This window comes from Stegodyphus dumicola, chromosome 2, assembly GCF_044657685.1.
Source record: "Stegodyphus dumicola isolate Sdum_Otavi_A_Nest chromosome 2, ASM4465768v1".
Classification (NCBI taxonomy): Eukaryota; Metazoa; Arthropoda; class Arachnida; order Araneae; family Eresidae; genus Stegodyphus; species Stegodyphus dumicola.
Genome location: NC_140769.1, coordinates 9,682,211 through 9,695,719, shown reverse-complemented (window position 1 = coordinate 9,695,719; position 13,509 = coordinate 9,682,211). Strand labels below are relative to the sequence as shown.

General features: G+C 36.5%; 1 protein-coding gene and 1 long non-coding RNA gene across 5 annotated transcripts in view; both read right to left on the bottom strand.

Moving 5' to 3' along the window:
- Positions 1 to 1,715, bottom strand: part of LOC118189460 (uncharacterized) — a 504,436-nt gene extending 502,721 nt beyond the window's left edge. For both annotated transcript variants that reach the window (XM_085810424.1, XM_035360061.2), the window contains exon 1: positions 830 to 1,715. In XM_085810424.1, the coding sequence (XP_085666550.1) occupies positions 830 to 930 (101 nt within the window). In that variant the 5' untranslated portion in view covers positions 931 to 1,715. The remainder of the gene's footprint in view (positions 1 to 829) is intronic.
- A 24-nt stretch (positions 1,716 to 1,739) lies between these two features.
- The window catches only part of LOC118182414 (uncharacterized), a 522,263-nt gene continuing 510,493 nt past the window's right edge, over positions 1,740 to 13,509 (bottom strand). For 2 of the 3 annotated variants that reach the window (XR_015039383.1, XR_015039384.1), the window contains one exon: positions 1,740 to 1,884. This is a non-coding gene — a long non-coding RNA (uncharacterized LOC118182414). The remainder of the gene's footprint in view (positions 1,885 to 13,509) is intronic. The other variant, XR_015039385.1, reaches the window with a different exon arrangement.

The following is a 13,509-nucleotide window of genomic DNA, read 5'->3' as shown; positions in this document are numbered from 1 at the left end:
TCCACGTAGGCATCCCTCGAGCGCTTTGCCATAATGAAAAACACACATACAGGCCTCTGTGGAGGACTTTCTAGGAGAAACTGACTCGTATACACGTTACACATGGGCTTAAACGACCATGCAGACAGCCCGTTCGCCAGGATTCGTACCCAGACTGAACTACCAGTGCTCAGCGACTTTTATCGCTCCGGCACTGGTGAGGGCCCCTCCCCTTTATCTCTACAGCACTAAAATAAGCAATTAATCCCGACCTGAAGAAGGGAAAGCAGTTCGGTGTTAAGGATCGCTAGAAGCGAGTTGGAACTAAATTTGGATGAAATAATACTAAATGAACAGCCGAGATTTCACGTCTTAGGTTAAGAATACATTAATTAATAATCTTTTTTTCCAATAAAGCGTTTGTAATAAAATATAAATTTACGCAAAAGTATAAAATTACAAAAATGCGCAATTAAAAAATAATCATCGATTTTTTTTGGGGGGGAGGCTTCATATTTCTTGGAATTAACATGCACATTTTATATTTCATTAGCTGACCTTCATGCGGGAAGGGCGCGTGATTGAAATTAAGTAAAATCGCAAAATTAAACGTGTATTTCAAATTGTAATTTTTTAATTGTAATTTCTACCTTTATTTTAAAAGAATTCTTTTCGTTGTAAACATTGAATTATTTGTTAGCAGTATTCTCTTAATTCTAACGAGCATTATTCCGTATTCTTCCACTTCCCAACTGTCTTCGTATCAACCACGATTTTAAGCTCCCAAATAAAAAATTATAATTATGTACAGAAGAGGATAAAATTAGAAAGGATAAAAACTAGCACTTACTTCATATAATACAACCTTCCCGTTCTGGTTATATGGGCGGTACACCCTTTCCTAATTTTCTGGTTGAGTTCAGACAGGTACTTCACTACCTCCACATCCATGAGGGCGTTTGGTCTGTGCCAAGCTGTACAGGTGTGATGATTCGAGCGCGGCAAAAACCACAATAAACTAGCTTTGGAAATCCGTTTTCTAGGAAACGAAGCAGACACCTCGGATCACCCCTTTTCTGAGACGAATATAGAAACAGGATATTGCAAAGATTTCCAAATTAAAGCTGCACTGTATATCATCACCAACCTGTTGTTACCAACTAGAACGCCACCACTGGTAACTTGAGTGACAACAATGACACACGATTGGTATCCATCACCGAATAATACAGTGGTCTAAAATATACAGCAATATCCGGATATATATGACTGGAGCAATCCGATACTTGGTATTGATAATCCACAAAACTGCATCGCCACAGGTTACGAAGAGCTAATGAGGACGCGGTTTAAGGTACAGAAAAAATCGCACATCAGATCAATTAAGCACATTTTTGCTGTTAGATATGCCATCACTTATCACGTATGCACAACAAGCTGTTAACAACAATTTTTCACATCCTTGAGAAATAAAGAAGTAACAATTGTGGATAACGGTGGGATTTCTCTTGCAAAGGATCGCACACACAAAATAAAAACTCAGATCCGAGACATGGTTAACTCGTTTCGCACAGCTCAAAGAACCGGTCTGCAGTTATCCGGTTGAATCGAAGCAAAGAGAGAGCGGTAGCAGTCGCACGGAACACAGCCAAAAAAACATATCATCGAAGATTGAATTCTTCCTCGCCGTGGAACGAAACATTTCAGCAGAGGAGAGGAACTGCAGCAGAATGGGGCGCCGAAGCCCGCCGCCATCCACTTTGTGAAGTCAGATCTCTGGTCGCCAGTTGAGGCACGTGGAAGAGAAAACATCCAGAGAGAGAAAAGGGGAGGTGGCAACCAGTTTCGCCAATGCTGCCATCTGGTTCGAGGCTGTGGAACTTTTCACCAGGTGGTTGGATATATCTGAAAGGAGAGGAGATGCTAAGTGCCAGTGCCAACATTAGTTCAATGAGAAATCATTATAAAAGATATATTAAAGAAAACAAAAAGTCTAGCTAAATTGGGTGCAGCTGCCTTTCAGTTGCAATAGAGCATGGCGAATGCAGTAAAAGGTTTCATAGCGTGTCATGTATGTGATTAATATACGTTAACGATCTGCGAACAGAAATCGTAGATCTCTGTTTTGTGAACTAATTAGGGCGAAGCTATTTTGAATAACCTGTGTCAAGCTGGTTTTCGTTAAAAAGATAAATAATAAATAAATAAGGAAATGGATCATTATTCGACACATCATTTTTTATAACAATCATACATTTAAATATATTTTCATATATTTCGTATTTTTTAATAATTTTTACAATTTTGTCGAAAACATTTTTGAATTTTAACCTATAAATGTTTTACCATCACCTTAAACTAGCTTTATTTCTAGGCATACCCGCAAACAAATTCCAAGTTATTTTATTCAGAAATTCCACAGACATACGTGAACTTGCATTTGGGCGCGTTTCGAAATTTGCCACATTTGTTATAAGCGATAATAACGATGAATCTGCTTTAAGCAGTCTGTTAAAATTATTTGGAAGTAGTAACGATGCACCCATTTTTCCGCTCGTATACAATGAAAAAGGGGAAAGGAAAATAGATTAATATAAATTAAGAATTTCGTCAAATGAATTATTCTTGGCGCAGAGAAAAAGGAGCCAAGATAAATTTTCAAATTTCTCGTTAAGTTTAGCACCAAATTTTTAAAAAATTAATATTTAGGCATAATTTGAATCTTAGAATCCAAATGCGGGAAAAAAAATGGTGTGTAAATAGCGTTATGTCATTTCAGAAAAAGTCCAATTTTGTGCCAAAATACCTATGTTAGAACAATGCTATATATAAATCTATTATATATCCTAAGTCGCGTTTTCGACACATGAAGAACGTTCGGCCGAATAGAACAAAGGTGCAAAATTGTTCGATTTTTTTTTTTTTTTTTGGTGTGTGTGTGTGTGTGTATGTGTGCAATGTGTACTTTACAGTGCATGCTGAAAGCGTTTGGAAATGTACTTGTATTATACGTCTTAATGTATGTTCTAAGAGCACGATTGTAACACACACAACTTTAGCACGTCCTGTAGTACGTTCTAAATGGATATAACTTTATCATAGAACGAACAACACGCTTTCTAAACGTGCTCTGAATATTTCAATGCTGCTTGGGATATTCGTGCATATTCGAATAACTTTGTCTTGAGTACGAGCGAATTTTCCTTAAAACGTCCTCTACGAAGGCATCCCCGTTTTTAGGCAGATAGCTATAATGTGCCTAAATATATCCATAATCAAATATATCCGAAACCAGTTTTACTTACATGTGCTGAGCTATAATTTTTTTTTCATATTTTATTCTACTGTTCTTAATGCTAGCAAAACACAAATGTTGGGAGTCAGTATGAATCTTGAGATATTAAAATTAACAAAGAAAATTTCAAAATAAAGAATGAAACTAACAATTTATATATAATTTTTCCATTTTTTCTTTTTCGCTTTTTGAAGGAAATATTCTAAAGAGAACTTTTCAGAAATTCTTAATGAAGAGAACAAATTTATTCAATGAAAGTAAGTAAAAAATAAAATCAGAATTCTAATACAACTGCTAAACTACTACCTAAAAACCGTAACCGTAAGGCATGAGTAGATAATTAAAACGAAGCGAAAGTAAGCATCAAATAATACAATAATAAATAAAAATGAAACAGCGAAATTCGAATATAAATGCATCTCTTATTCGAGCACTTGAGCAGTGGATTTGAAATAAGTAAATATCGTTTGGCATTTAGCCAAGGTAAAAGAAGAAAACACAGCTTGTCAACGCAGAGTAATCAATTTCCCTTAGATCGTATCAGTTTATGTTATTAATTCCAAATACTTGAATCTGCAACTGCAAACAACCTCAAAAAAATTCTTAAATATGCAGCTGTGTTAGTACGGGCGCTTAACGATTAATTTGTTTACTTTTTCCTTATTAGAAAATGATTTTGCGTAAAAGTTTATGCATTTTAGGATCGGCAAGATTTATGCATTAATTCTAATATTAGAACTAATACAGCTACTTGACTTTGGTCTCTGATGCCATTTCGTATGGCCGGCGAATGTAGTAAAGTTGTTTTCAAGTCTTAGTTTAAATTATTTTCATTATCATTAAAAAACAACATGAATAACACCGGAAAATCTGTAAATGTAGCTTATTAGTTTACAGTAAGATATAATAAATATTCGAAGGTAAAGTTTATCTGAACTTTCATTCGCTCTGTCAAAAAATCACTAAGCTTAGTAACTCAACTAAGCTGGAACCAACTGATGAGCAGACGATATACTGCTATGCTTATGATGAAATGGGGTTTCACGCAGCGTGAGGGCGATCTGAACATGGAAAAATCCTGTATTTAGATTTTACGTTAAAAAAATGAGAATTTGCGAATACACATAAACGTTACATAAGAAAAATGGTAAGGAAATTAAGAAAGTTTTCATTAAGAAACTGAACGACTTCAATGTGAGCAATGGTAACATTTTTATCTCCAGCGCGCGAGACTGTGTATCTGAAATTCTAAAGATACGCTCATTTAAAATCATTTTATGATATTGCTGTTGAAATGAATTTTATGGTTTAAGTGCAAAGAATATGATATTTAATAAATAAAGGCGACGCACAAAACGTTAAAAAAAAGGGGCCGCTTCGAGAGTAATATAAAATTTGAAAGCTTTCAGATTTTTTTTTGGTATATTTTTCACTCATAATTTAATTTTTTTACAATTTATTCACAATTTCTTACATTCATACTATGTCATAATTTGCGAGCCTTTCTCTCTTTCGCAAACTCTTTCTGTCATAACTCGTGTCGTCATCAACGGGCAGCCGTTATTTCCTCTACGCCATTAGAGACTGCTCTTCAAGTCAGAATTGATTTCGCGTCTTTTTCATGAAGTGAAACACACTACACGTAAATAAAGTGTGGGGGGGGGACTTAAAGAGTTAAGCGAGTCGCCTTTTTCCCGACGTGGTTGTTCTATGGTTACGAGTCACAACGGGCAACGGATGATAACCTTGAAGTTCCTATTTAAAAAAAAAAAAGAAAAAAATAAATAAATTAAAAAAAAAAAAAAAAAACTAATTACAGGACAGAAAAATACAATCTTGAAAAATTTAAATGAGTTCATCAGATACATATAACTGCCATTAGTCAGCACTGCAAAAACATTTTATTAGAAAGTTCTAGTTTTCTAACCAAATAAGATCATAACTGACCAAAGTTTCAGTTTCATGAATTTCCAAAAATTCTGCAACACACTAATTATAGCATTAATATTGTACAGCTACTACACAGGCCTATGTATAAAGTAATACACATGGTATATTACGAGACATTTCTTGCTGTAAAAAATATATTTATGAAACTGCTAAATTACTTTCTGAGAAATATCTCTCTTTGAGTCTCGAAGACTTTTAGCTCTTAAAAAAAGCATTAGAGATATATTACTAACATTAAATATATAGTTAGTAAAATTGCAAAATATTTCTTCGAGCTCACCTCTCTGGAAATAGGTTTCTTTAGCATTTCCAGCTAGGAAGTATTATGACAACACATTTGAACTTTTCGAGATTTCGACGGATATGAGGAAATGAACCGATCGGTTACGAGTAAGATTTTTTTTTCCCCGGGATTCCCATAACTCTTCTTTGCCGTTTTATACCCGGAAAATAAAATATTTTTCAGGAACATTAAATTCCTTGAGATTTATTTCTTAACATAGCAAAAATGAATAATTTCTGAAGAAGATGAAGCAGGAAATTTATCGCAATTTGAAGTTGTGAAAGTGATGCAAAAGAATCACCCTTTGTTTTGGAGCGTAGCGAAAAGTTGTCTTCTGCGAGGGTTCAAGAAAAGATTTTATTTAATTCCCCAACTGATGATTAAGAACAAAGAGTTGTGCGTGTGAATCACCATATCTACCATTATTGGCTCATTATTGGACATTAGTAGTGGATCCATTACTGGAAATTAGTAATGGATACGGTACTGGACATTAGTTAGTGTACCCATTACTGAAAATTATTAGTGGATACATTTCTGGACATTAGTAGTGGATCTATTCCTGGAAATTAGTAGTGGATCTATTCCTGGAAATTAGTAGTGGATAGATTACTGGACATTAGTTAGTGGATCCATTACTGGACATTAGTAGTGGATCCATTACTGGAAATCAGTAATGGACACATACTGGAAATTAGTTAGTGGATCCATTACTGGAAGCTTTTAGGGGATCCATGACTGGAAATTAGTGGTGAATACGGTACTCGACATTAGTTAGTAGATTACTGAAAATTAGTAGTGGATCCATAACTGGAAATTAGTAATGGATAAATTACTGGACATTAGTTAGTGGATCCATTACTGGAAATTAGTAGTGGATCTGTGAGATTTACCCTAAATTTTTAACGGTTATTCTTAGTTAAGGCTACTTTTCTTTCCATCCTAATTTCAGCTTACAATTTCCTACCAGAATGTGTTTTTAGAATCGTGTTAATGCAAATGAGTAAGAGTAGTATTTAAGTTGAAGTTCCACTGAGTTCGAGAGAGAGCCTCAGAGTTTCTGACTAGCGCGCTTTCGCCTTTTGGCTACGTCTCTCTAAGCTGTTACTGTGCTCAGCCATATTACAGGCCCTTGATAGCTTCGCTAGCTTATTCGATATTTAGGGGTCATCTACTCAGAATTTTGATAGCTTCGGTTATATCTCTTTCGTTAAGTCTTATTTCTTATTATTTTGAGTTCAAGCCCAAGTGGAGGCTTTGTTGTACGCCCTGGGAAAGGGGCCATCTGTTAACTCCTATTTTGAGCAATAAAGGATAATTAGCCCTTCTGGAGTTGAAGTCTCTGTTCCTGACCTAAAGCGATTATTCGCTTAGCTGTTCACTAGGTTCTTCGTCATTTAGTTGTTAGATAAAAGGGTGAAACCCCACAGATCCATTACTGAAGATTAGTAGTGGATAAATTACTGGACATTAGTAGCGGATCCATTATTGGAAATTAGTAGTGGATAAATTACTGGACATTAGTAGTGGATCCATTACTGGTAATTAGTAGTGGATCCATTACTCGACATTAATAGTGAATCCATTACTGGATATGAGTTAGCAGATCCCAAACTGACCATTAGTAGTGGATCCAGGTTCGGGTACTAATGAACGAATTGGCTACATGGGTATTTTCGTGGCTGTCTTCATGTGTAACCTAAACATGGGTCATTTTCCGTAATAAAGCCTTCCACGAAGCCATCCTCACCGTTAGGGCAGATAATACTCATATGCTTTTCAATACTAAAAAAATAGACAAGCAAACCTACCCGTATAATAATTGCAAATAATGATGCCAACTGAAATAAGCAATGAGAAACTGACACAACGTAGGCACCAGGAAATGGTGCAGAACTATTACTAATATACGTTGTATAGAAAAATAAACTTTACAAGGAATTGCAATCCAATTTTTACCAACTTTAGAAAAACTGTGAGAAGATGTTTTTGTTTATTTTAATTCCGGGATGAAACGAGGACTTTTAATCCAGAAAAGCGAGATCGAAATTTATGGGGTACGCGTTATGCGATGGATATAAAAATTATGGATTTAAAAATAAGGAAGAGACGAACATACAAACTTTAATTTCTACATATATTGTAAACATCATTAACTTGTGCATGTATTGTAACATTATTAACAGTATTAACTACATTATTAACTTGTTATTCTATCCAATTATTTTTAGATTGACTTTCCTTTCCGTCTTGATTTCAGTATCTTACCGGAATTTAAATTTGTAATGACATAGATCTTAATCTAAACGTGTTTCAGAAGCAGTATTTAAGCTGCGTTTCAAGAGTTCGGCAAGAGTAGCAGCGGAGTTAGTTCCGAGTTATGTTCGAAATTAGTTCTGTAGGCGGTGTTAGACACCTTTCAGTTTATACTGATATTTCTAGGCCGGGCGTAGCTGTGTGCAGACGATTTAGCGTTTAGTTTGTAGAGACATTAGGTATTTTTGGAAGCAGGCAAGATGAAACATTAGCAACGCCTTCACCGGGAATCGAACCGGTGGACCTCTTAATTACGCGCTGAGCGTGCAGACCACTACACCACGAAGGCTCGCTAAGAAAACGGGAGAAATACCTTATAAGTTAAGTTAAGAGATAGTCGTTAGCTATATTAATTTAATGTGTACTTTTACGTTCTTATTTTCTGTTAATTTAGTAGTCACAAGGGGTGGTGATTTGTGAGCACGAAGTGCGTACATGTATTTTAATTTAGTTAAAATAAAAAGGTTATTTAAAACCTTCCTTTGCAGTACTTATTCTCAAAAGACATCGCGAGTATTCGCTACTTCGTCTTACGTAGAGTGTATACCCCCAAAGAGAACAAGTAGGCTCTATAGTATCTAAATGCTGTTGATGGCGATTTCTAGGACCCAGTTTATAATACTTTCAACTAGGACTGGCCATTTCGTTACTCCTTCCCGCGAGGCACATTCATTTTTTGGCGTATTAATTATTGTGATATTAGTTTTCTACCACTGACGTATGGATCTTTCTCCAGTATCAAACATCCTTGCTGCCGCATGATTTCCATTTTCTTTCGGAAAATTTGCGTCTGAAACCAACACTATACTTGTTTCGTTTGGCAGGAGCCATATTTACTACTAAAGGGAGCACTAGATCAATTGAATTTCAGCTAAAGCAAATTCGATTTAGTTCATCGTTGATGTTATTTAAGAGGACTCATACACCTTAAAACCCATAAAATCTTCGAATATGTGACTGTTGTAAAAATCGAGATAACTTATTTATTTTAAAAGCAATGACTTCCAACTTTTTACAGCTGACTACATAATATAGCTGCTTTCTGAAATAGTAATCAGAAAGTTTGTGTTGCCACAAATATTTTTATAATTTAATCTACTTTGTTACAAAATTTTTCTTCATGTTTCCACCTTTCCTTTCCACCACCAGTTTAAAACAAACATTCTGTTGCATAATTTAACTCATATTTAATATGTAGCTTTCATAACATTTGAAAACTACTGTGAAACAAAAATTCTAAGAATTTCATGTTAAATTTTTATTTTATTTGGAGTTGAGTTTATAAAATCTATTTTATTAAAAAAATCTGTAATGTTTTCGTGCATAAAATTTTTTAATATTGTTGCGTGCGTACGGGTTCGTTATGAAATGAATGCACAAGTCCGATGAAAAATGAACAAAAATTTATTATTATCACAACAAAAATGCTTAAATTTTCTCAAATTATCATGCAGTATTACAATATCTCACAGTAGTTTTCTTTTAACTACTCAAATGTCAATAGAACGTAATTCAAAACAGCTAAAGAACGCTAATCCGCGAATTCGCTACAATCAACAACAGTAGTTTTCTAAACAACAACAAACTAAGCAACTACTACAAACTGAGATGTTTTCCTCCTTTTATAAGCTTTTAAAATCACGCGCTAGAATTTTCCAGTACTTTCTCGAAATCAAAAAGAGATATTTATTTATTTAACGCACGCGCTCTTGTATTTTTAATTTTTCCGGCTTAGCTTTCTTTTAATATTCGTCACGCGCTGCACTGCGCGAGAAATAAAATCATTTAATTTATAATTGAACTAACATTAGCTTTTTAAATACCAAATTCGTAACACTGCCCCCTTCCCAAGGACTGCACGTCCCGGGCAGTACAATCCCTGGACAGGAAGCTAAACTTACAACTGTGGCATAAATGCATTAATAAGCATTACATTACTATAATAAACAACATGAACAATAAATGCAATACATAAAACAAATCAAATGCTATCAAATACTAAATACAAAACAAATACTAAATACAAAACAAATACTAAATACAAATCAAATACTAAATACAAATCAAATACTAAATACACATTTATAAACAAAAAGGACCATGGTCTGATACTATTTACAATTATTTACATTACGTACTATGGCCATAGTAATGAGCTAACCTGTCGTAAGAGTTCGAAGACTCACGGATCCGAACCACGACGTCATTCGTGTTCAGCACTGTATATGGATCATCCGAAGGTGACTGTAATTTAGGGCTCAGTCTTTTTCGTTGAATTGGGTTCCACAACCACACCTTGTCTCCTTTGTTGGATCTCTGTCTAGTAGCTCTTGTGTCGCATCTGGTCTTCACTTTCTCCGTCGCCAAGTTCACTCGCTTTCGTGCGGAACGGTGCATCACTTCAAAACGGGCCTTGACATCTTGGATGTGTTCCTCAGGCGATGAAGGCGCATCCGTACGGCGATGAAACAGGCGGTCACAAGGCAGACGAAGGTCTCGACCGAAGAGCATCTGAGATGGAGAATAGCTGGTAGTCTGGTGTTTCTTTTCGACCCTAGCATGATTTCGACTGTTTCTCGAGCTGGTTCTTTCGGACAAAGCGTCGGCATTTCCAGGTGAGGATCCCTTCTTAGGATGGATAGTCATGTCTTCAGATCCTGAAAGCAGTTTGTTGTTTTTCAAGTCTAAGGAAAAATTGTATTTCCTTAAAAAGTCCAATCCGAGTATGCATGGATCTGTAATATCCGCCACATATGCTGTGTGATGGTAGGCGGCACTTCCAAACGTGATGTTTACGTTTAACTTCCCAGTTATGTCGATCTTGTCACCAGACGCAGTCTGAAGGGTAACACAGGATGGCGTCCAAATAAGTTTATCTTTAAACTGTTCAGCTAAATCTTTCCTAATGATGGTAACATTAGCTCCTGTGTCAATGATCATACTGCAAGGAACTCCATCGATATTCCCATTGATGGACAGTCCGTTGTTGTTGCCACTCACTGTATAAATTTTAAGAGCTTTAAAACAAGGTTTTTCACTATCTGGCAACCTCCGTTCCTCGATATGGTCACTAATTTGTTTACTGCGTTGTTGCTGGGAAATGGTCTTATTTTCCGTACCTCGGGGTGTTCTGCAGTTTCTTCGTATGTGGCCTTCAACTCCGCAGTTCCAGCACTTAAGAATTAGTTTCTTTTCACTTCTGTTCCGTCTCAAGCCACTGACTTGTCTGGTAAAATCGTCTGCTTTATATTCCGTACCCTGGGGTGTTCTGCAATTCCGTCTTAGGTGACCTTCACTACCACATCTCCAACACCTTAGAGCCACTTTCTTCTCGCTCCTACTCCGTATCAAATCTTCGACTTGTCTGGCTAAATCATCTAAACGAGCCATCAGTTGATCCACTGGCTCATGGACTCGCACAGCTCTAACTGGGTAGTGGTCTCGACGAGTGGCTTGCTGGGCTGCCTCAAATTTCATGGCGTACACTAGAGCACTTTTTAAATCTTTTACATCCGCCATTCGTAGAGCTTTCTGTATTTCAGTATCTCGGATGCCGTCGATAAAGTATTGCAAGGACAGGATTTCCCTTGTTTCTGTCGGGCATTCCGAAAAGGCGAGATGGGACAGCCTTTCAACATCCGCGGCGAGCTCCTGAAGTGTTTCGGTAGGCTTCTGTTGACGAGATTTTAATTGGAGCCTGCTGTAGTCTTTTAAACACTTCTCCCCAAAGCGCAACTCCAAGGCGCCGGAGAGAGCTTCGAAATCTAACCTTTTGTTTTCGGGAAGAGTCTGAAGGATATCCGCTGCGTCGGCTCTTAGAGAAGCGGCGAGATGACAGGCCTTAGCTTGGGAATCCCATCCATTCGCATCCGCCACGATAGAAAATTGTGTCTTATACACCTGCCAGGAGGTCTTCCCATCATATGTGGATAGCTTCAGAGGTGGACGAGCAGGCATTGGTAAGAATTTAAAATCATCACTCCTGCTCCCTGCCGACGCTACGAATTTCTTTAAAGTATCCATTTCTTTGGCAACTGCAGAAACTCTCTCATCAATTTGTTCTTTTACAGAAGAAACTCTTTCTTCTATTTCTTCTTTCACCGAAGAAACTCTTTCTTCAATATGTCCAACTTTATTTTCAACTGCGTCAATTCTGCCTTCCATAGCTTCAAATTTATTTTCTATTATGCAAGTAATTTCTCTTTTCATTTCTTCTTGACCAGCTTGAACGGCTTTCATTTCGTCCTTAACGGATTCCTGGCCCAATTTCATTTCTTCCTTAACGGATTCCCGGCCCAATTTCATTTCTTCCTTAACGGATTCCTGGCCCAATTTCATTTCTTCCTTAAATGATGCTTGGCCAGCTTCCATCTTTTCTTGGAATGCAGCAAAAGCACTAATGAGCTGTCTCAATTGTTCTTCCATCGCTCTTGTTATTGGCATTCAAACCCCACTTCTGACACCAAAAATTGTTGCGTGCGTACGGGTTCGTTATGAAATGAATGCACAAGTCCGATGAAAAATGAACAAAAATTTATTATTATCACAACAAAAATGCTTAAATTTTCTCAAATTATCATGCAGTATTACAATATCTCACAGTAGTTTTCTTTTAACTACTCAAATGTCAATAGAACGTAATTCAAAACAGCTAAAGAACGCTAATCCGCGAATTCGCTACAATCAACAACAGTAGTTTTCTAAACAACAACAAACTAAGCAACTACTACAAACTGAGATGTTTTCCTCCTTTTATAAGCTTTTAAAATCACGCGCTAGAATTTTCCAGTACTTTCTCGAAATCAAAAAGAGATATTTATTTATTTAACGCACGCGCTCTTGTATTTTTAATTTTTCCGGCTTAGCTTTCTTTTAATATTCGTCACGCGCTGCACTGCGCGAGAAATAAAACCATTTAATTTATAATTGAACTAACATTAGCTTTTTAAATACCAAATTCGTAACAATATTAAAATATTCGTCATATTTTTGGTTCACTTAGAAGATAGTGCCCATATAAAGAATTCCATCCAATTTCAAGTATGTACCATTGGCCGTTTTTAAAATATCATGCGCGCAAGGTGGAAACATGACAACTATTTTGTCACAAAGCGGATTAAATTGCAAAAATATTTGTGGCAACACAAACTTTCTGGTTAGTAGTTCCTAAAGTAGGTATATTATGTAGTCAGCTGTAAAAAATTCGAAGTAATTGCTTTTAAAATAAATAAAATATCCCAATTCCTGCAACAGTCACATATTCGAAAATCCTAAGGGGTTTAAGGTGTATGAGCCCCCTTAAAAATAAGGCTTCAAATGACTACAGAAAGAGAACATCTGATTCGTAGTTTCACGAATTCATTATGCCCGGAAGCAGTGGCGTAGCGAGGGGGAGGGGAAAGGGTGTGTATGATGACCCGGGCGCTGCTCGCAGAAGGGCACCAAATGGTCTCCAAACAGGATTTTCATCATATCACTGTGTTTTCTTCGAAGAGGGGCGCCAAAAGTATTTTGCCCCTGGCGCCAGTTATGCTCTCTATTCCACTGGCCGGAAGTACATTCGTATCCCAAATTATATCTCCGCTTTTATCGAAACCTTAGAATAACATTCTTGTGCACGCCTGCATTACGTATGATCCATCCTCTTTGCAGAGTTATTTACTCGCTCAAGAATTCCTCCCCCCCC